The sequence below is a fragment of the Peromyscus leucopus genome, chromosome 17 (assembly GCF_004664715.2).
Source record: "Peromyscus leucopus breed LL Stock chromosome 17, UCI_PerLeu_2.1, whole genome shotgun sequence".
Lineage (NCBI taxonomy): Eukaryota > Metazoa > Chordata > Mammalia > Rodentia > Cricetidae > Peromyscus > Peromyscus leucopus.
The window spans coordinates 30,556,323-30,580,091 of NC_051077.1; the positions used below are offsets into that span (position 1 = coordinate 30,556,323).

The 23,769-nt window shown below is 40.9% G+C and overlaps 1 protein-coding gene across 1 annotated transcript; it reads left to right on the forward strand.

Annotated features, from left to right (window-relative positions):
- Positions 1-193: 193 nt before the first annotated feature.
- Positions 194-23,744, forward strand: Ufsp2 (UFM1 specific peptidase 2). Its single transcript, XM_028881165.2, has 12 exons — positions 194-280; positions 3,815-3,894; positions 5,027-5,204; positions 5,286-5,352; positions 8,379-8,536; positions 8,926-9,118; positions 10,205-10,351; positions 16,123-16,287; positions 16,482-16,606; positions 18,910-18,986; positions 20,039-20,163; positions 23,570-23,744. The coding sequence occupies exons 2-12, from the start codon at positions 3,831-3,833 to the stop codon at positions 23,654-23,656; spliced, it is 1,386 nt and encodes a 461-aa protein (XP_028736998.1). The 5' UTR covers positions 194-280; positions 3,815-3,830; the 3' UTR covers positions 23,657-23,744.
- Positions 23,745-23,769: the final 25 nt, after the last annotated feature.

Consider the following 23,769-nt stretch of genomic DNA (forward strand, 5'->3'; position numbering starts at 1 on the left):
GCACAGAACGACTGAGAAGATCGATGAACGCCCGTAGGACACAGAAGTCTCAGTCAATAAAAAAAAAATCTCTCGAAAACGAAGCCTTCTCTTTCCCGGTCCTCTAGCCATTTGGCGAACAGCTGCAGTATGGTACGCTCGGCGATGGTTGGTGCGAGGCATGCTGGGAGTTGTAGTCCATCGGCCGGAGCCCGCCCTTTGGCGGGCGTTGACGCCACTTCCGGGAGGACCTTGACTTGCGCGAGATCGTCATCCCTGTCATCTCCAGGTGGTGAACCTGGTAAGTGATTCCGATTGTCAGTGACCCTCCCGTGTTTTCTCCTAGGACTTCGGCAACCTTTAGGAGAATGGCTCCAGCCCCCTGGGAGGCGCAGGCCCCGAGGGGCCAACGGTGGTGGTGCAAAATTTCCCCACTTGGGTCTCCCAGCTGCCTCGGCTGCACCAGGACACCCGACCTTCGGGATCAGTCATTGCACCTTAGCAGTGAGGCACTCTTTGGCGTATTTGGAAGCTAAGAAGAAAGAACTTTTGATTTTGGAAAGACAGGCGTAACTTCCTCCAGTCTGCTCCCTTCGCTGACGTGGCGTCGCCTTCTCCCTGTTTTCGCTCAGTCTCCTAGCTCAGCCGGGTCCTGCCTTCTGTACCGCAGATGTCTGTCTTCTTCAGATATACTTTGCACCCTGAGCTTTCTCCCCTTTCTTCTGAACCCAATTCATACATCTAGTCAACTGCGTCCTCTTAAATAGATCATTCGAACTCAGCCGTTGCAGAGCTGACGCACCATTTCCACCCCCTCTCTCCACACTCCTCCTTCAGAATACACGTCTCTGCAGATAACCCACCTCACCCCTCTTGTGCCCACCGAGCACTTGACACATGTGCCTCATCTCAAGTCAGTAATCAAATCTTTTGGGTTCTACTTCCGAGTGTCTATAGTATCACCCTCTTAACCTTACCATCTTGACCTTGGTCCTTGCCGTCTTCTGTAAATTTGGAAAGAAAGATATAACTTCACTGGGATATTATGAAGACTCCTTAAGAAACCATATGTGAAAGCCCCAGAGTCTCTTGAGGTTTCTGAATCAAGATCCTCTCTGGGGATGTAATACTTAAGCATTACATCGGAATATGATCCGATTGGGTCATATTCTAAGTAATCTTTTGCTTTGGTTTGGTTTTAAGACAGGGTCTCACAAAACCCAAGCTGTCCCTGGACTGGCTAGACAGCCGGGAATGACTTTGAAATTCCCATCTTCCTGCCTCCACCTGCCAAGTGTAGGCAATATAGTCATATACCACACATCAGTCTTCCTAGATGTTGTTTTTTTTTTTTTTTTTTAAATTTCTTTATTTTGTACACAGTGTTCTGCCTGCATGTATGTCTGCAGGCCAGAAGAGGGCACCATTGTGTGCCACCATGTGGTTGCTGGGAATTGAACTCAGGACCTCTGGAAGAGCAGCCAGGGCTCTTAACCTCTGAGCCATCTCTCCAGCCCCCTAGATGTTGTTTTAAGCAGGCCTTCAGCAACTGGTCACTCTGCCTGGAATGGGCACTTTGACACATGTGCGGGCACATGCACACACGCGCGCGCGCACACATGTACGTATACCTCTTTCCTTTGGAAATGTCAAAACTCCTTTTAATAGCTACTTACTTACCCCTCAGATTTCAGCTTAAGTATTACATCCCCAGAGAGGATGTTGATTCAGAAACCTCAAGAGACTCTGGGGCTTTCACATATGGTTTCTTAAGGAGTCTTCATAATATCCCAGTGAAGTTATATCTTTCTTTCCAAATTTACAGAAGAGAATAGACACGAGTGATTAAGTTAATCAAAATCATACAATAAGTACCTGAGTTATTTTTTTATTTTAAATTTTACTCCTGCTTGTCTTTTAAATCTTCAGTTTATTTAACTTTTTTTTATACAAATAGTAGTATTGTTCTTTCTTTATCATTCAAATAGTAGTATTGTTCTTTATCAAACATCTTACTGGGCCGGGTGGTAGTAGTGCACTTATTTAATTCCAGCACCTGGGAGGCAGAGGCAGGTGAATCTTGGAGTTCAAGGCCAGTCTGGACTACATAGAGAGTTCCAGGACATCCAGAGCTTAACAGGAAAACCCTACCTTTAACACACACACACACACACACACACACACACACACACACACACAAACAAAAAACTTCTTATTGGTAGCTCTCACAGTACTTTCCAATTCTTTAGGGTTTGGTTTCTTTTGATAAACAAGAGTAGGATAAATGGACAGCATTGCGTATTGAACTTTTTTATTGTTTGCATAGGACAAATTCAATGAAGTGAAATGGGGACATGTGGTATGATCTTTTACCAGGTTACAGTGTATAATATAAATAAATGCTATCACTCTTACAGAAATGTGACAAGGAATTTGCAAAACCAAAACTGTAGTGGTACCTACTTCTTAAGGTCCTGTAGATCAAAGGTAATATAAATATACACCCAATGTCTGGTCATTTAGTCCAGTGTCCGGGTAACAGGTGTGAGTACTGGCTCATTTGTTTCAGAATAGTTTCTTCTGTGTTAGTACCTTTGTGATTGCTGTAATAAGACACCATGCACATGATCAAAAGTTTACTTGGGCTTTCAGTTCCAGAGATTTACGAGTCTGTGGTGGTGTGGCAGAGGCATGGCAAAGCCTCTGGAATAGCAAATCAAGACGAGAGCTCACATCTTGATCCACACGCAGGAGACAGAGAGCCTCCTGAGAATGGTGGGAGGCTTTTGAAGCCCCAAAGCCTGCCTCCATGACACACCTCCTCCAGCTGCATCACACCTCTTAATCCTTCCCAAACAGTTCCACCAACTGGGGACCAAGTCTTCAAACATGAGCCTATGGGAGGCCATTCTCTTTCAGAGCATCACAGGTTCCCACTGTGTACTGTAGTTCTTTAGCCTGTTCAGGACGTATTGTAAGAATCTGATAAAATCTTTGAAACATCAAGATCCACCCCCCGGCCCCGCACATACACACATAAACACATTATGATACAGGTTCTTTTGACGTAACTCATTTGCTTCCTGAAACTCAGTGTATGGATTCAAATTAAGAACTGCTAGTCTCGTCCGTTTTGAGATGCCTTTTTTCTCTCTGTCAGTGGTGACATTGACCCAGGCCATGTGAATTCTGTCTAACATGCTTTCTCTAGCTATGGCGGGTAGGTTAGCATCCTTGTACTCTAATCTCGGGGTATTTTCTAAGTGTGAAATCGTGGTTGGACCTTTTAAGATGGAGAGGTCCACCGGTGTCTCTTCTCACCCTCAGTAACTACTTTGCTCTCACTGACTTAGCCACAGTCTCTCAGCACATTAGGCCGAGTGTTCTCGTCACGTTCTTAAACTAGTTTTTTGCCCCTGATGTTTTCATGTCATTGCCAAGTCCATCAAGACCATGATTAGAAGTATTGGTGCGTTGATGCTGAACCGATTTTTCACACTGTAGTCACTATGAAAGGAAGCAGCGGGGGGTGGGGGGTGGGGGGGGTTTACATACTCCTGTTCCCTGGGACGGCCTCATGCCAATTAATCAGAATCTCTGGCCGTGCCTCCTGGGCATCAGAATTTTAAGCTCCCTAGGTGATTTCAGTACGGAACTAAGGTTTGAAAAACCCCTTTTTAGAATCTGCAGGTGTTGTGGTATATTTACACATAAGGAATTAACTCATGAAATAAGTGAAAAATTAATGGCCTATCCTAACCCGAAATAGATTCTAACTTATGTGAAGATGAGTTTGTCTTGCTTTACCAGGGAATTGTGGTTTCATTTGTTTTAGGTGATCTCCCAAAACTATGGATATACTCTTCCGAGTAAGAGGAGGCTTTGATCTGGCTTTTCAGCTAGCCCCTCCTAAAGGTACGTCTTCCCAAAACTTCTTTTATTATTGAATTTACAGTGATACATATTGAGGATGAGATAAGAAAAATAAACTAAACTCAAATTAAATGGGATTCAACTTTAGATGCTGTATTCTAACTCCCTTTCCAGCCCACAGGGCATCTCTGTGTAATTTAAAAGATTTAACCTTCCTTATGAACCTTTAGGTCTGTCTTGAAGAAAATTCTCTCTCTCTCTCTCTCTCTCTCTCTCTCTCTCTCTCTCTCTCTCTCTCTCTCTCTCTCTCTCTCTCTCACACACACACACACACACACACACACCGGCAAACTGTCCCTAATGAACACAACGTAGACTGCCTGGAGCCGCACATTGCAGAGTTGTAAGTGTGTGTTACCTCATGTCCTGGTGCCCAACTCTTTTAAACACTGTAGTCTATTGGAAGTTAGAAGAAACTTGGAGGAGAAGGAAATCAGCGGGATCTGGATGAAGCAAGTCCCAGGATGCCTTCTAGTTTCTGCCTGAGGCTGATGCCGAACACTGAGATAGAGAGTGTTCAGGGAGGAGCGTGAGAAATTACAGCCGAGATGCGATACTTTTGAGATGCCGCTGGGACATCATGTTCAGGTTTCCAGCGAGCACTTGGTTGAATCTGAAACTCGGGGGAGAGTGGTCAGAACAGGGGGTGGAGAACGTGAGATTGGAAGGGCAACAGCTAACTCCCGGATGGTAAATGAAACCATCCCTAAACAGGCCGAATGTGACGTTAGAGTCAGACATTCAGAAGGTAAGGGATGAAAAGCGATGTGACGTTAGAGTCAGACATTCAGAAGGTAAGGGATGAAAAGCGAAGGGCATGAGGAGTGACTGCAAAGAGGGACTGGGTGTCTCTTTGAGGGTGTGAAAAATTCCATAATGATTGCTTTCAAAACGTTAGTGCTGGTTGTAAATTGTTACAGACATGCTAAAAGCCATTGGGTGGAATTTATGGTCTCAGAACTGTAAAGCTAGAGAGGCCAGAATTGTGACAGTGATTGAAAATTAGGGGAGGGGGCTTGGGGGTCATGTTCACTGTCCTCTGCTCTTGCCTTATGTTTAAAGCCATTCGTGTCAAAAGTTTAAGATCTCGCTGACTATTTCGCCTCTCATTTAGAAATGTTTATCAAGAACGCACTAAGACAGGTGTTGGATGACCTCACTAGCAAGCTGTCTTCAGATGCCCTCGTGTTCAGAATCTGCAACAGCTCCGTGTATCTCTGGCCCAACAGCGACCTGAGCACGGGAGAGCTCACTGACACCTCGACCTGTAAGAACATAGTGCACTTCATTCAGTGAGTGTTTCCAGAGTTTCTGCAAATGTTCTCAAGGCATCATTCCGTGCTTGTAAATGTCTTTGTATATTAAAATTTTAGATTTGAGCAGGAAGAGGATACAAAGCGAAAATTCACAAAAAAGAAAGACAAAAAGTTTTCAGACATGGTAAGCAAATCTGTCTTTTCAAATTAAATCCTTGCATTTGGATAAGTGAGGTATAGGTGATAATTTAATCTTGCCCTTCCATAATATCGAGGCCTGTCTGTTTTACATATCTAAATATTTTTTTCTTATTGTAGTGTGTAATTTTGAAGGTGTTATTTTGTTTTGATCTTGCAAAACCAAAACTGATTTGAGTAGGTTTACAAATTGCTTAAAAGTAAATGAAAGGGACCCATTCATAAACTTGATAAAGTGATACATCATGTAATGCAAGACCGTGTTGAAGGGGTTCTTTTTTTCACATTGTCTGTTTGTTCTGCTGATTTTTAACCCAGTGTTATGGGGCCCCACCACATGCATAAGTTCCAGAGACAATCTTCAAGGCAGGGTGTTGTACAAAGTTACTCCCTGCAGTGTTTTCCTAGGCTGGACAGGAGGTATTAACTAGTCCGCTGGGTATGAAGATGGAAGTGGTGAGATCTGACCGCTGTCTTGACTTCCTTTCCCAATGCTGTGGTAAAATACTCTGACCAAAGCAACTTAGGAGAGTTTATTTTAGCTCTTGGAGGGGAAGTCAGGGCAGCAGGGACATGACACAGCTGGGTAGAATGAGAAAGCATGTCTGTGTGCTGCTGCTCAGTTCCTTTATTTATACAGCCCAGGATCCCAGTCAGGGAATGGTGCCACTTCATTTAACCTAATCAAGACCATCCCCCACAGGCATGCCCAGAAGCCCATCTCCCAGGTGTTTTTAGACTCTGTCAAGTTGGCAGTCAACACTAACTACGTAGACATATTTAGGAGACACAATGGGCTGACTAGGAACTAATTGATATGGCATAACTAGTTCCTTCCTTGAGTAGACCTGGAAAGTGGGTGTTCTAGTTGGCTTTCTGCTTCTTTGATAAACCCCAGGACCAAAAGCAGCTTGAGGATGTGGGGGATGCTATTTGGTTTACAGGTCTACATCACAGGCTTGCACCGAGGGAAGGCAGGGCAGGAACAGAAGCAGGAACTAGGCAGGAAAGCTGTTCGCCCTCCTCGCTCATGCGCAGCCAGCTTTTGATACTACCCAGAACCGCCTGCCCAGGGATGGTACCACCCACAGTGGGCTCAGCCCTCCTACATCGCTTGGCAATCAAGAAAATACCCACAGACCGGTCTGGTGGAGGAAATTCTCCAGTTGAGTGCCCTCATTCCAGATGTATCCAGGAGATAGCAGAGATTAGCCCACATTTGGGGGAAGAGGAGTTCAGTTTGGGTTATATTTAAGACACCACTGAGATACACTGACGCACTGTTAAATTTAAAAACACGGAGTGTACAAAAACCATGGCTGATAATGATTTGGAAATTACTCAAAGAGTATGCACATGGTAGTTATTTTGCAGTATGCTCCTCAGCATGGGTTCATTTTGTGCTTGTGATTAGATTCCATATTTTTAGCTGGCATATTAGAGAAGTTGTGTCCTAGCGTATCATATTAAACAAGCAGGTGCTTTCCATGTGTTCTGAGTTGGTGATGTTGACATATTTGTCAGTTACTTATGACGTTTACCAGTTGTATCCACTATAAAGTACTGTTTTCCATTATAACTAATATCTCATTGAAGGTAGTGTGTCTGGTAGCCTTTTGAAATTTTCTTTTTGGTGTTCCCTACTTTAATCAAATACATTATTCCAGACATATCATGTATTTTCCCTGTTCCAGATTGGGAATCAGCCATTCTCCATGGAGCACCCACATGTATGTTTACTGTGCACACACAGGCACACACACACAAAAAAAAATGCACATTCATATTTACCTGTATAAATTGTATTTCTGCTTCTAGTTCCACTTCGGCCTCACGAACTTTCTAACTGATCCCAGTGAGAAGCCTCCAGGATTCTCTGATTCTGGCATCCTCTAATTCTGCTGATTTATTCCATACACAGAAAGGAATTTCAGGGTTGTCTTATACCGAGAGCATATAGTTTTTTGGTTTGGGTACTTTTTGTTTGCTTCGTTTGTTGTTGTTTTGAGACAGGATCTCACCATGCAACTCTAGCTGGCTTGGAACTTGATAAGTAGACCAGCCTGGCTTCAAATTCACAGAAATCCAGCTGCTGAGCAATTTTATTTGATGGTGTTTTGTTTTGTTGTTTTTGTTTTTTGTTTTGTTTTCTTCTTCTTTTTTTTTTTTTTTTACTTTAGGTCTGTGCAAAAGTGTAAAGAATAGCATAATAACCCAGTGTGCCCTACACGTGGCTCTAACACTTATAAACGTGGACAGTCTGATTCCATCTCCACTTGCCACTCACTCTATATTCATGCAGTTTATTTTAAAGCAGAAAGGGATTTCCTGTAGTTACTGTTGTACCCAGAGTCCCCAGAGACCACCAAGAGATCAAATCCCAGGCAAAAGCAAAGAGTCTTTGCATTGCGAGTTAACTTGGGACTCTCCGTCCGTCTGACGCAGCAGCAGAGCAGGAGAGACCCTGAGCAGCAATGGGGCAGGGTTTTTAAAGCAAGGGGGCTTGGGGTCTACAGACTACATAGGAACAGTGGCTAAGGTTGGTTGGGGGTTACAGTTACCATTTTTGGACAGGCCTGGACAAGTCCCAGGCTCTGTCCTTGAGTTGCCATGGGGGCTGGCTGGCCTAGCACATACTGACTGTGGGGGCTGGTTCAGTGACCCAGGCTGTCACATTGACCCATACACGTAGCTCTAAGTTGGTGAGGGGTCCCAGACAGTAAACAGTTGGTTGAACCTTGAGCAGTCAGAGTGTGTGCAGAAAGGGAGCTACTGCAAGGACTAGGTCTTTTGTTCATGGCCCTCCCAGACACTGCTTGCTCAAGTCTCAGGAAACTGAAATTGAGGCCTGATCTCTGAAGGAAGACTGAGCCGTCTGTGATGGCATCTGCCTGGTCCTTTCAGTTACTATCTATAATGTAGCTTTATATATCATCCTTTAAAACTCTATTTACCTTTTAGATTCAGTGTTTAATGTTCCACAAGTTGACTCTTAACTATCTGTCTGTGTAGCAACAAATAGTAAATATAGAGCTCATGCTGGAAATATCGACCTCTCTGGGAGCTGTAACCCCCATCATTGAAAGGGAAAATGAAGAACACCACTACATTAATATGAGCTTGCCAATCGATGCAGTTGTATCTGTTGCTCCAGAAGAAACATGGGGAAAGTAGGTATTTTTATAGTACTAATGCCACATTTAAATGAGGACCCTTCTATAAAGTAATCAGAACTCCGTTCTTTTAAAAATAGGACTTTTAAAAAAAGTCCTATCCAGGGTGATGGGCTATTTTTACTGTGATGTACTCCTTGTTTTCAACCTAAGAGTCATCGAATAATTAAATATTTATTTGGAAGAGAAAGGAAAGCACACCCAAACCTAGAAGGCTTCCCTCTATCCACCCAGAGTAAATACAATTACGTTGACATTGCGTAATTTAGACTTTGGCAAACCTTGTCCAGTGGAAGTTTTTTATTCTATTAAGGGCATATTAGCTACACATCTTCATCTTAGCTTCTCTACCTTTTGTTAATTCACTTAAATATTTCCTTCTACAGAGTTCGAAAACTTCTAGTGGATGCAGTTCTTAATCAACTAGTTGATGTGGAAAAATGCATTTTGAGATATATGAAAGGAACATCCATCGTAGTCCCTGAGCCACTGCACTTCCTATTGCCAGGGAAAAAAAATCTCGTAACAATTTTATATCCATCAGGAATTCCAGACGGTCAGCTGCAGGCCTATAGAAAGGTAAAAGTGGATCATTTATTATGAGAAAAAAAGTCTCTTGTTCATTTCGTGCTTAATTATAATTGGTAATAAGTATAAATTATTTTACAGTTCAATTTAAAAATATAGAAATGGGCTACTGTATAGAAATTTCATGAAATTTCTTTGTGACGTGTTTAGTAATGAAAACATTAGTTTAGTGTAGCATGTAACGTTTTAATTTCAAGTGCTCAGTGTGGATCATATAATTATGAAGGGTTGACATTTTTCATAGTGAAAAATAGAAATGGAAAGTACATGCCTAGAGTAGCTGATGGATGTTAAGAAGTTCCTCTACCCTCAGTTAGCTCCAGATTTGAAAAAGACAACAGGACAATGCAAAAGGAATGCTGGAATCCAAGCTAATTCTGGCTATGGTACACGGTAATAGCCAACCACAAATAAGGTCATTTAAGTTTCATTAGAGAAGGTTTGGACAAACCTGTCCAGCATTTAAAGAAATGAGATTTATCAACAAAAGGACTGGTTTTAGAATGTCTTTTGGACCTGTGGCACTCACCAAATTATGTCCTAAACTCTGCTCCTAAGTCCAAATGTTGGAGATAAATGGATTTTCAGACACTGTGCAAGCTGACCTGTCGAAACCACTAAAGTACGTTGGAGATTGGCCAGACTTTTAGCATAAGTATGGTGTCTCTATGAGTTTGAGAAAATGGTGCGTTACACTGGTAAATGTTTTTATTCATGCCATCTTGGTTGGCCTTAAATCACTAGCTTCTACCCTGTATTTAATGAGTGCACTTACATGTCTAAAGTGTTGTAAACAGGGCTGTCCAAAGTCCTTGACATCTATAATTTCTCATTTACAAAACATCCCAATTCTCACAAGTTATTTTCCCATTTCTGTCATCCCATCTAGTCTCTGCTAGAGGAGTGTAAATTGGTTTCAGTTTACTCACCAATTGACCTTGGTGACTTAAGTTATGTTTTTGAAAGCTTATAGCTAACATATTTTCTGTCTTATAAGTATTGAGTTTGAGTGTTTTAACTAAAAATCTAAAATCCTTTTTTTTTGTTGTTGTTGTTTATTGATTCTGGTTTATTTAGGAGTTACATGACCTCTTCAATCTGCCTCAAGACAGACCTTATTTCAAAAGGGCTAATGCTTATCACTTTTCAGACGAACCATATAAAGATGGCTGCCTTAGAAACCCACATACTTACCTGAGTCCACCTAACATAGAGGGTAGCATGGTGAGTTCAACTAGTTTTTGATTGATTGTTGTCATTCATTGTTTTGGATTGGTTCCCAAGAGACAGTTTTAAGAATTGATTCCTGGGCCGGGCGGTGGTAGCACATGCCTTTAATCCCAGCACTTGGGAGGCAGAGGCAGGTGGATCTCTGTGAGTTCGAGGCCAGCCTGGGCTACCAAGTGAGTTCTAGGAGAGCCAGGACTACATAGAGAAACCCTGTCTTGAAAAACCAAAACCAAGACAACAAAACTCAAAAAACCTCCCTTAAGATAGCTGTAATTAGTAGATGGAGAGATGGCTTTGTATTTTAGAATGTTTGCTGTTCTTCCATAGTACCTGAGTTCGGTTCCCAGCACTCACATCAAGCCACTCACAACTGCTGCTTCTGCAGCTCTCGGAGACCTTATGCTGCCTTCTAGTGCACACACACACACACACACACACATACACACACATACACACACATACACACATATGCATACGCATGCGCGGCACACACACACACACACACACGCACATACACACACATACGCATACACACACAAAATAAGTCTTCTTAAAAAAAATAGCAGTAATTATCTTAGAGTGGTTTTACACATATCTTTAATCTCAGCACATTCCAGGCTAGCCAGGGAGACCTTGCCTCAAAAAAGATAGCAGTAATTAATGATCTAAAAGGGTTATCAATGGAGAGTATTTACCACATTTCTCCCACTAAAAGAACATTCTCTGATTTCTCAAAAGGTTTGTTCCTTTCTTTCCTCACTCTGCACCTGACAAATCATGCGAATTAAGGGCGTAGTCTCCCCAAGCCACAGTATGGACAAGGCTAAGTCGCTGCCCTCTGTACTATACAGCATGTGTCTGGTTGCAGACTTTCGATATAAGTGCTCAGATAACTGGATTGGTGGAGAGTGGGGACAGGGGTTCAATTAAGGGTACATGAAAGCCAGTAAAAAGAATCTCATTGTCATCCAGGAGCGGGAGCACGGAACCTCTTAGAAACTGGGGCTGACTCAGGCTCTCTGACGACCTAGCAGGCTCCTTGCTGGCCACCTGCTGCTGCCCCTGTGTCTTTGGTCCTGATAGCCCTTCCTGGCCTGGCCAGCCCTCTGCCGCTGCATCTGCCTTGTTTGAATTGTGTAAAACTCCCTCCTGTTCCTCTCGGGGCTGTTCAGCCTGACTTCTCACCTTGATCCTCTGCTCTTACCGCTGGGTTTACTGTGCACTTCTCAGTTCAGATTACAAAGGAAGAAGATGTGACTGGCCATCTTGGATGGCATTCCTTCAGTACCTTCTGAGTGTCCGGGAGTTTTGTAAGGAAATCTTAAGAATCAAAATGGGTAAACCGCTGTGATAACTGAGAGAGGACTGAGGTTTTGGTCCTAGCCATAACAGCTCCATCCGCATGAACAGACCGGCTTCCTCTGCTGTAGCATTAGCTGAACACCCACCATTATGTGTAACCCACGAGTCTAGAGTCAACATTCTAGAGATGGTAAATGATTTCACTTACTTCGAGAAGATAGGAGGAAATCCCAAGAAACCTATTGTCCAACTCTTGCTCTGTCACAGAATCATAGAGTAAGAAATAGAGTGCGTAACGTTACAGTGGAACTCTGAGTCGCCCTCTACAAGCTCCTGGCTTAAATATTTTTCTCTTAAACTAGTTTTAGAACTCCATGTTTTATATTGCATCCTATGTTTATTTCAAATTCTTAATAATTGTTTACAAAAAGCTCAAGATCATAAAGCATTAAGTGCATGCTGATTGATTTTGACAGTAAAACAGGTTCTTAATCCAAGTTACAAAATGCAAAAGGCATTTCTTTATTTTAGTATTTATAATATTTGACCTGTGTGTGTCACACACACACACACACACACACACACACACACACACACACACACAGTGGGTATATACATACATTGGTACACATGTATATTTCGCAGCATAGCAAAGACATGAATAACCAGGAGTCCTCCTCAGTTAAGAACCAGAACATTACCAACTTGTCTGCTCCTTTGTCTCCGCCCTACCTCCTCAGCACAGTCCGACTCTTGCTCTGTCAGAATCATGGAGTAAGAAATAGAGTGCGTAACGTTACAGTGGAACTCTGAGTCGCCCTCTACAAGCTCCTGTGACTCCTACACAGTCAGCCTCCACACCTGCTGCTTGCACATCTGTGCGTTCAGCCAATCCTAGGTCAAAAATATCTTGAAAAAAAAGTCTGCCTTGAGTGGATATATTGTTGCCTTGCTGCTATTTCCTAGAAAATAGAGTAGCCATTTATATCGTCTTTTCATTGTTCGTGTCTAAGATAGGTAATCTAGAGATGATTTAAAGTGAGTGCATAAGTTATAAAAATACCGTGCCATTTTTCATGAAGAGCCTAAGTATCCAAGATTTTGTATCTGCACTGGGTCCTGGGACAGTTTTCTAAGGATGCTAAAGGGCCATTGCACAGAGACACATTCATCGTTCTCCCTCCCATTTTTGTTTTTTTAAGAGCTTCGTGTGTATGTATACATATGAGGTATACATTACTTTAGCAATATTTGTTTCACTTTGACTTTTATAAAAAACCTTACCATTGTATATGCAATCTTCTACAGCTTGCTTCTTCACTCAACATTCTATATCTAAAATTCATCTTATTTGGTCTCACTATGGTTCAGTTATCTTGGATCCTGTATAATAAACATTTTCATTACTTTTTCCAGGATTTTTGTGATTTTAGGCAGTCTTCTGCGAACAGTCCCATTCATGTCTCCTGTGTGAAACAGTTGTAAACTGTTTTTTGTTTTTGTTTTTGTTTTTGTTTTTTTAATTTTTGTCTCTATATTCCCCTGAACCATTTCAGGGAAAGTTATAAACTTCATGTTGTTTACCCCTAAACACTTCATCTGATCTCCCAGTAATAATGGATGTGCTTATTATAGAAATCCAGTTTACTGTGTTCATTATCATGTCTTAGTCACTGCTGGATTCAGTTTGATAATATTTTGTTAAGATTTTTTTCATTGTGGGGCAGTGGTGGCGCACATCTTTTATCCCAGCACTCAGGAAGCAGAGGCAGGCAGATGTCTGAGAGTTCCAGGACAGCCAGGGCTGTTACACAGAGAAACTCTGTCTTGATTTATATATATATAAATATATAAATAATAAATATATATAAATATATATATAATCTTTATTTGTAACTGATATTTCCTTATAATTTTCTTTTCTCTTAATTAAAAAAAGTGCCAGTGATACACAGCTCATTAAATGATTTGGGAAATGCTCCATCTTTTATATTTCTAGAGTTTATATACGATTAGCATGTTATTTTTTGATCATTTGATATGAAAAGCCTGAAAAACAACCTGAACTTTAGTATTTTGTTGTGAGTTATTCTTTTTTTAAGAGATTTTATTTTCGATTGTGTGTGTGTGTGTGTGTGTGTGTGTGTGTGTGTGTGTCTGTGTGTGTGTCTGTGTGTGAAGGTGGCTGTGGAAACCAGAGGTGCTGGATCCCTCTGGAATTGGATTAACAGGTGGTTGTGCGCTGCCTGCTGTGGGTGCTGGGAACTGAGCTCAGTTTTCTGTAAGAGCAGTGTGCACTCTCAACTGCTGAGCCGTCTCTCCAGCCTCTCTGTGAATATTCTTAGTAATATTCAGTTCTGTTAGTGATTATAGGACATTATCATATTTACCTAGGTTTTAATTACTCATATAGTTATATTTTCTTTTTAATCTTCATATCACTTTATGATTTTTTCCTTCCTTTAAACATTTGCCTTTGATAACCCCTCTTTATAACTTTTGTTTTCTGTCTCACTAATTTTGGAGTTTTATTTTGTTTCTTTGATTTAATGTGTTTCTTCTGATTTCTTAAGTTGGAACTGTTGTTAATCTTTCCTGTTTTCTAATGTAGAGTTTTAAATTGCAGATAAAGCACTACTTTTATTGTAATCTATAATTTTAATTTGAAAGATTTTTGTTTTATTCACTGTTAAGTATTTTTACATTTATATATGATGGCACTTAATCTTTCTTTTAGAAAATTATTTAACATCCACCATATGTTTATGATCTTTGCCTACTGTTAGGAAGACATTCTAAAGCAGAGGACTCATTTGCTATTTAAAAAAAAAAAAAAAAAAAAAAGGCATTGGGAAGAAGTCCTAAAGCAGAGGACTCATTTACTGTAAAGGCTGTGACAGATGATGCATACTTGGTAGCTGAAGACTGTAGAAATGTCTGTGTCACAGTTCTGGAAGCTGGAAGTCCAAAATTAGCATCACTTGGTTGAACTAAATGTATCTCCAGGGCCATCGTCTCTCCCACAGGCTCCTGAGGAATATCCATTCTTCATCTCCTCAGCTTCAGATAGTTGCTAGCATTCCTTGGCTGTGATGACATCATTCAGAGCTGATTCCTCTTGTTCTTCTGTGATAAAGATGCATGTGCGTGCATTTAGTGCCTCCCTGGCTAGACTCTCCGAATAACTCTCCTACCTCTCCATCTAAATGAATTCCTTAATCATATACATAAAGTAGGATTGCTGTTGTTCTGGGGGCTAGGACATAGATAGCTTTGGAGCAGCCGGTTTTCCTGCTACCAAATAATCTGATTACACATTTTCAGTTTACACCCTGTCAGTCTGTTGCCTAATCGTCGTGTGAGTGCCCTGTATTTCCTCATTTTTAGCATTATACTGCCAGGAAGAATCTTATGACATCAGTCCCCATTTTAGTCATTAATAACACACACCAGCTGTAGTCAGTGGCAGGTCTACAAAACTGCAGAAGTGTTGTTCCTGTGTTCCATTGTACAGAACCTACTTCTGCTCGTTTGTATATTCCTTTATTTCTTCCTTCTTTCAGTCATCATTTACTCAGCGGCAACATGTTTATCAGCTGTGTGCCCTGCCTTTTGTGGAATTAGAGCCTAGAAATGAATAAGATACAACAAAGGCTTAATAGCCCACGTGCTAGTGTGGATAGGCAGACATTGAAAATATAATCAGTTATATGTGAAATAGCTGTAATTACTTGGAAATTTTAAATACACACACACACACATACATACATACATACATACGTGAAGTCAGGAGAGAGTTGATAGCTAGGACAAAGGGCAGGCATGAGAAAGTGATCATGCCATTTTTAAGTAGGCTGGTCATGGATGGCTTCTGGCATTTGAACAGAGACCTGAATGGAAAAGGGTTCATGCTGTAAAATTAATTGGGAAAAGGATATTTCCAACTAAGAAAAATATAAGGCTTCATGATCAGATAACCATTGGCATATTCAAAACTAAATTAAATTAAGAAAGGGGAAAAGAAAGTATAGGAACTAGCATTGTTAAGCCAGAACACATATCTTTCTAGTAGGACTCTGTACTTATAAGAAAAAGCCAAAAAAAATATAATATTAAGCCATTGTTCTGTGAAGGCATTTTTATAAGTGTCTAAAGTAGTGGTTCTCAACCTTGCTAATGCTGAAACCCTTTAATACAGTTCCTCATGTTGTAGTGCCACTAGACCATAATATTATTTTCGTTTCTACTTCCTAACTGTAAATTTGCTACTGTTATGACTTGTAATGTAAATCTCTGTGTTTTCTGACGGTCTTAGTTGACCCCTGTGAAAGAGGTCGTGACCAACAGGTTGAGAACCACTGGTCTAAAGTAAAAGTCTCGCTCTGAAACAGTAAACATGACTCTGGTGGTTCGACAGAGTGTGTACTTCTGTCTTTAACAAATACGACATCTCTTTTTTTTAGGTTTGTGTGGTCCAGGGCATCTATGCTTATCATCATTATATGCAGGATCGGATAGATGATAATGGCTGGGGCTGTGCTTATCGGTCCCTACAGACCATCTGCTCATGGTTCAGACATCAGGGATACACAGAGAGGTCCATTCCAACACACAGAGAAATTCAGCAGGTACAGAACTTGCCATTTGAAATTAAAACCAGCTTTTAATATGCCCTTGATAGTTATTATTACCCCATGGCATAGATTTATTTTTATTTCAAAAAACTGTATTGTTTTACTGGTAATTAATTAAAATACCCTCAATGTGATTTTAGTAGCCGTCTGGTGTACGGGTTTTTATTTTGTGTGTTTTAATACTAAAGGCTCTTGTTGATGCCGGAGACAAGCCAGCATCATTTGTGGGGTCACGGCAGTGGATTGGATCTATTGAGGTACAGCTGGTGCTAAACCAACTGATTGGTGTCACTTCAAAAATACTGTTTGTCAGGTAAGGACACTTTATAAACCAGATACATCATTTCTAAAGTAATAGAAAAATGGCATTTCCTCCTTAGTTATTTCCAATCATTGCTCTTGCTCATTAGCTCATTGCTTTATAAATCTCTCTCTCTCTCTTTTTTTTTTTAAACAAGCTGTGATACATACATGTATTCTCTGGACCTAATTTTAGTCTATTACATGGAAAACTTAGAAATATCTTTGGGTAAAGTTCTATATACAAAATGAAGTTTGCTAATGTTTAAATCTTCAAAAAGTCCTCTGAGGAGAAAACCAAATGTTGATCATTGACTATTATGTTTTTCTTTTGTTCTGTTTCCTGCTAACATGTTAACAAACCAACAAATATACAAATAATGTATTCAACTTACATTTTCTACAATTCTAATAAGAGAAAATATTAATTAGCACATATCAATTTCTGTGACCATAACTTGCTTTTTTATTAAACATCTAAGAAGTTTTAATTTTATCACCATAAATGTTATACTCACATATACTATAAAATATTTACTAAATAAGTAAAATATAGCATTATTGCAGTCAACACTAAAGTCCAAGAGACAAGAGCTCCTTGGCTCAGGCAGGGAACACTCCTGAGTTGGAGATTCCCCAGGCTGTGACAGATACGCCCTAGAGGCTGAGATAGGTAGACAGCGGCCTGAGGAACCACACTCGGGCAGCATGGAACAGGGCATCATGGTTGTCAATTAGAGTGAGTGCATTGCCCAACATATTGGGCTAGGTGGTTGGGGGCCATAGCTACCACCCCAGAAAAGGATTCGGGCCATGCCTAGTGTAATAACCAGCTGTTGTAGGCAAACCAGTTACTAGGGATCCCACCTTACCTAACTCCTAGGTACAACATTAAAATAAAAATAAAAATAAATTTAAAAACTGGGAATGACTTTTCTACTTTATTAAATACTACATTAAATATTTAAAGACTTTTTCCTTGGGCTTATATTTTAAGCTGTCTTGTTTTTGATAACTACAATAACAGTGTCTATTATCCAAGTACTTAAGGTATATTTGATCTTACAATTGGAATTGTGAAAATCAGTAAGAACTAATGGCAGACAAAGCAGTGAAGAACTATTTTTCAAAACTGAAGTTTGGGACTGATGAGGTGAAAAGCGCTTGCCACCAAGCCTGACTACCTGAGTTTAATTCATGGCAGCTCCATATGTGTGTCATGCATGGCACAGGTATACACATGCACATTCACAAACTAAGTACTTTAAGAAGTTAAAGAATGTTTTGATACATTAAAACATTTGTGTGCTGCCTGCTCAGCCACGAGTTTACCAGGTCTCACAGCACCTGGTACCTCCACAAAAGTAATGGGTCTACTCATGATGATTCAGCGTACATTTTCTTTTCTTTACTTTATAATGATGTGAAATTACATGTGGATTTTTCATTTGATCTTTCAAAAATGCAGTACAAGACTGATGACAGAGGGCAGTATCAACAAGGCTTAGCTTCCAGCTAACCTTTCATGAAGGGAAACAAGTGGGCTGTGTTGCTAAGCTCTGATGTTTCATAGTTAGAGATACTAATGAGTTTTTACCCACAGTATTTTCAGCTTAGAATGCTGAGGAGTATATGTACTGTTCCTTCTGTCTTTCTCTTCTCAAAATGAAAAGGACTTAGTGTGTGCAAATACTCCATGAAATGGGGTACACTTGAAAACACTTTGAGGTTTTCACAGAAGAATATATTAGTCCTAGACTCTCCTCTATCTTGTACATGTGATGGCTGTTACTGATCCCAATTTAAAGACAGAACATATAGGCTTTGGAAAAGGACAAGATGACTAGTTTCAATCTTATGCTTAAAAATACAAAACCTGTTGGGCGGTGGCGCACGCCTTTAATCCCAGCACTCAGGAGGCAGAGGCAGGCAGATCTTTGTGCATTCGAGGCCAGCCTGGTCTACAGAGCGAGATCCAGGAAAGGCGCAAAGTTACACAGAGAAATCCTGTCTTCAAAAACCAAAAACCAAAAACCAAAACCAAAACAAAACAAAACAAAAAAATACAAAACCTTTTTGTAGTCGGAAGCAGAAAGCTGGAATCTTTTTGTTTCTTCCCTGGTTAGTATCCTTAAAATTTTAGTTTATGTTGCTTTAAGTTGCATCTGAATCAGGTCCCTACCACTTAATGTTTTTTTCAAGATCCATGAACAAAATGATTGAAAGTATTGAACACCCCCCCACTCCCCGCAACTCCTTACTTGACTGAGTGCTGAAAACAGTTAATCTGATAGGAGACGATCTCTTTTCATCTAGCCAAGGTTCAGAAATGGCCTCTCAAGGACGGGAACTGGCCAGCCATTTCCAGAATGTGGGCACTCCAGTCATGATTGGTAAGGTGTTTTGGACATGTTGGGTTCTTTTGGCAGAGCGGAGAATAAGTAAAACTTATTTGTATAACGTTTTAATGTTACATAAAAACTAGTCATTTTAAATATCTTAAAATTGGGTCTGGGGAGATGGCTTTGTAGCCAAGAGTACTGGTGGCTTTTCTGGAAGACCTGGGTCCAATTACAAGTACCCACATGGTGGCTCCCAGACGCCTGTAGTTTTAGTTCAGGGAATCCAGTGCCTCTTCTGGTCTCTACAGGTAGTGCATCCACAGACATAGACGCAGACACATAAAATAAAAATGTAAACATTTCTATCCAAAGTATAGGAAAGTTGCAAAAAAGATTTAGTAGCCAAAAACAAATGTTAAAGAGAAAATAACTGTTTTGTTTTTGTTTTTTAACATGAGCCAAGGATAGTATTTTTTAAAAGGTGATAGCCACTTGACTAAGCATCATGAATCATGACTCTGTTGCCAGCTTGGCTGGTTTTATGGACAACAGACTACTTACATTTGCTGGGTTTTCCTTGTAAAACAAGATTTGATTAACAGAGCTAAAGATACATGATTCTCTGAAAAACAATAGAAGATGAATGACACTAGTGAGTAAGAAATGGAGGTAGGTAGATGTCAGCAGAACATCACAGAGAACCTGCTGGGTGGATGGGCTAGGGATGCTCAGCAGATACAAAGCCATCAGCCCAGAGGGGTACCTCAGTGATCATTACTGCACTGAGAAAAGTTTGGGCTCTTGGTGGCCCTTTCTCAGTTGATTTTGGAGAATTTTATGGATATAGCAATGAAATATAAACTTTATATGATTATAGATATGATTACAGCATTTCTTACATATTTCCATTCGTAACACGGTAGTTGTTAAATATATAATCTTATTCTTTCAAATACATTTGCCATCATGATCTTTTACAATATTGGACAGACTGTACTAATACTGTAGTAAGTCAATTAATAGGCAAAACAATTAGTTTTTATTTGAACTAAATAAACAGTTGAAATTAACTTATGCCCTATGACGTATTTCTTTTTTTCTAGGGGGAGGAGTATTGGCTCACACAATACTAGGAGTCACATGGAATGAAACTACAGGGCAGATAAAATTTCTAATTCTAGACCCACATTATACAGGTGCGGAAGACCTGCAAGTTATCTTGGAAAAGGTAAATATCCATATCACATAGATTTAAGACACAAGGCAAAGAGCCAGAAATGAAAGACCACAGCCTGGCTGTTAACAAAGATACTAAGCCAAGGGCAGTTGTCCTCACAGCAGTGTTTCTAAGTCTGTCGTGCACTTGTATTCTATGTAGGGAAGACAGGAAAGATAACAGAAATCACAAAAGACAAAACGTTTGTAAAGCTTTGCTATCACTAAACTTCATAATAGAGCGTGATAGACGCATTTCCTTTGCAGATTTTGTAGCACATTGTCTCATCAATGTCTTAAAACAGGATAACAGAATAACCTTTTAGACTTTTAAAATCAGGACTGGAGAGTAACTGAGCAGTTAGGAGCTCTTGCCCTTTCTTCTTGTAGAGAACCCAAGTTCAGTTCCCAGCACACACTTTATGTGGCTCACAACTACCTGTAACTCCAGCTCCAGGGATCAACATCGTATGTATAGATCCACACACACCCTTAATACTTTTAGAATCCATGAATCAACAGATAAACAAAATGCCAGTCATATGATGTGACTACTTCTCATGTACATATAACATATTAATTCTCTCAAGACCAAAAGTTGAGCAAATTTAGAAGTATTTATTGACATAATATTAATTACATGGGGCATAAATCTAAATTGATTTATAAGCAGCTAATTCTCATATGAAAGGCTGGTGAGGTGGTTTAGCAGATAAAAAACGCTTTCTACCAAACCTGACAACCTGAGTTTGATCCCTGGATCCCACATGGTAGACAAGCAACTCCTGCATGTTGTCCCCTGACCTCCACACACACAAATAAGTCAGGCGATATTTTAGATAATAGCAACGTTTTCCCTTCCTAGCCAGGTGGTGACTCGTCTGGCATTTATTAGTACGCAATCGATGTCAGCCACAGTCCTAAGCATCCCTAAGGAGCTCTCCGTCTACTGGGGAGGGAGAGGGCAGTCCAAAAGGACTCTCAGACAAGAAGTATGCAGGTTTAGGTTTAGAAGGCTGTGGAAGGACCCCTTAGATGAAGGGAAGGGAAAGCACAGCCTGTTCCCCAAACTTCACGAGCTCCGTGAGCTTTATCCCAGTGAGGAGGGATCAGAGGGATAGGCAGAGAAGCTGAGCCCCGGTTCAGAGTTTGTCTTTTAGTTTTGTTTTGTTTTTCGAGATGGGGTTTCTCTGTGTAGCTTTGGAGCCTGTCCTGGATCTCGCTCTGTAGACCAGGCCGGCCTCGAACTCACAGAGATCCGCCTGGCTCTGCCTCCCAAGTGCTGGAATTAAAGGCGTGCGCCACCAGCACCCGGCTCCAGATTTTTATCTTGAAAGCAGATAGAAACCTTAATTGTTTCCGTCAGGGGTGATCCGGGAATAAACGTGCTTCTTCTGGCTGATTACTGGACTCTGCCCCTGCTGGGGTTATCCTGCGGCAATTAGATAAAGGGAGCCATAAAGGGAGCCGTCATCCCTGATTACTGTCCCTGAGAACTTTGCCAGTCACATTTTTGTAGAAAGCCCTTTAAACCTCTGGTGCATACAGCAAACTGAGCCTGGGCACAGCCACCGTGGTCTCTTGACTGTGTGACTCCAGTAGGTCCCGGAGCTGTACTGTGAGCACTCCGCCTCTGCTCACCTGACCATCCGGCCCCAGCTTGCTTTCTGCTGCTGTGATAACCAGCACGACTGGGGAGGAAAGGGTCTATTTGGCTTACACTTACACAAGCTGATGTTGAGGGCTCAAGGCAGAACAGGAGGCAGACACTAACAGACTGAGGAGGATCTCCGTTTACTGGCTTGCTTCCCATGGCTTGCTCAGCTTGCTGTCTTATACAACTCAGGATCATTTACCTAAAGGGTGGCACTCCCCACAGTGGGTTAGGCCCTCCTTCTCCAGTTAGCCATCAGGAAATGCCCCCACTGGCCAGATGACAGGCAGTTCCTCAGTTCACATTCCCTCTTCCCAGGTATGTCAAGTTGACAACCAAGATTAGCCATAACGTTCCTCTGGAGCCTTCCTGTTTGACTTCCCAGCTTGGTCGTCTGGAAGTACAGCCTCCATATCCATGCCTTTTTGGCATACACTGCCTCTTTCTCTATTTGTCTTTGGAAAAAAAAAATCTGGTTACCATAAGGCCTGTCTGTATGAGAGTATTCAAAAGGCCAATGCAGATAGTGTGCAATGTTTTGTCTATTTTGATCTTGTTTAAATTTTGACACTTAACAAGGGAGACAGGAAAAAAGAACATGTTCAGTGAACTCTCCCTCCGTACTATAAAAGAGCTAATACACTCTAGTCTATAGACTCCAGATCCCTGCCAGCCTCCAGCAGCTTCAGTTAGAGGAGTAACTCAGCTCTCAGCCGAAGTATTCCACATTGCTTTTGACCTCAGTGTAATACAGGCCAGTCATCAGCTTCCTTTAACACAATCAGTCTGGGCATGGTTAACACACACCTGTAATCCCAGCATGGGGGTAGGAGGTGTACTGCTAGTTCAAGGCCCAGGCTAAACTGCGTAGTAAGTTCCAAGCCATGTCGGGCTATAGTTTAAGACTCTTGTCTCAAAGAAAAAATGAGTGGGCCCTCAAAGAAATTTGATAAAACTTTCTTATTTATAATAAAACCACTAAAAATTATTCTCTGCTGGAGGAAAGGATTAAACAGGAATGAAGACTGGAAGGAAGACAGCCTATGAAAATAAAAAATAAAAACAGAACTCAAGGGGCTGGCTTGGGTCTCGCATTTCATTATGTCTAAGGTGTGTCACTGAATGGCACATATGTGTGCCCTTTATAGACTACTACGTAAAACAGTTTACAATAAAGCTATTACAGCCACTGATAGCCTGTATCTTAGAACCAATGGAGTATGTCTGGACTAACAGTTGCGCTAAGGAAGTGATTTTTGTTTTGTTTCTGATGACTTCTAGAGCTAAGTATTATAGATTTTGTTGTTGTTCTGTTTAAAAATCTATCAGTTTACTTTGTATTTCTGTGATAAGCACCCTAAACAAAACAACTTGGAGAGGGAAGGGTTCATTTCATCTTACAGTCCAGACATCAGGACAAGAACTGGAGGCCATGGAGGAGGAATGCCACTCCCTGGCTCACTCAGCTTGATTTTCCATAGGACCCAGGGCCACCTGCCCAGGGGTGGCACTGCCCACAGTGTACTGGGCCCTCCCACATCAATCATCAATAAAGACAATTCCCCACAGGCACATCTGATAGAGGCATTTTTCCAGTTGAGGTTCATCTTCACAATGATGGCAGCTTGTATCAAGTTGACCAAAAGAAGTTACCCTTCTTCACTAGAAAATCCGTGAATTAGATCAGTATCTGAGCCTTATGTCAGAGTTTCCATCATGGAGTCTTGTGTTATAAAAGGTTTTCTTTCCCTTCTTCCAAATCTAGGGCTGGTGTGGATGGAAGAGCCCAGACTTTTGGAACAAGGATGCATACTATAACTTATGCCTTCCTCAACGACCGAATGCTGTTTAAATGCTATTTAAATAACCTTGGAATCAAGACTATAGATTTAAAAGAGCTGATCTAATGTCAATAAAAGCAAGCATAATTTTAAATTAAATCTTGGCTGTGATTTAATTTAAACT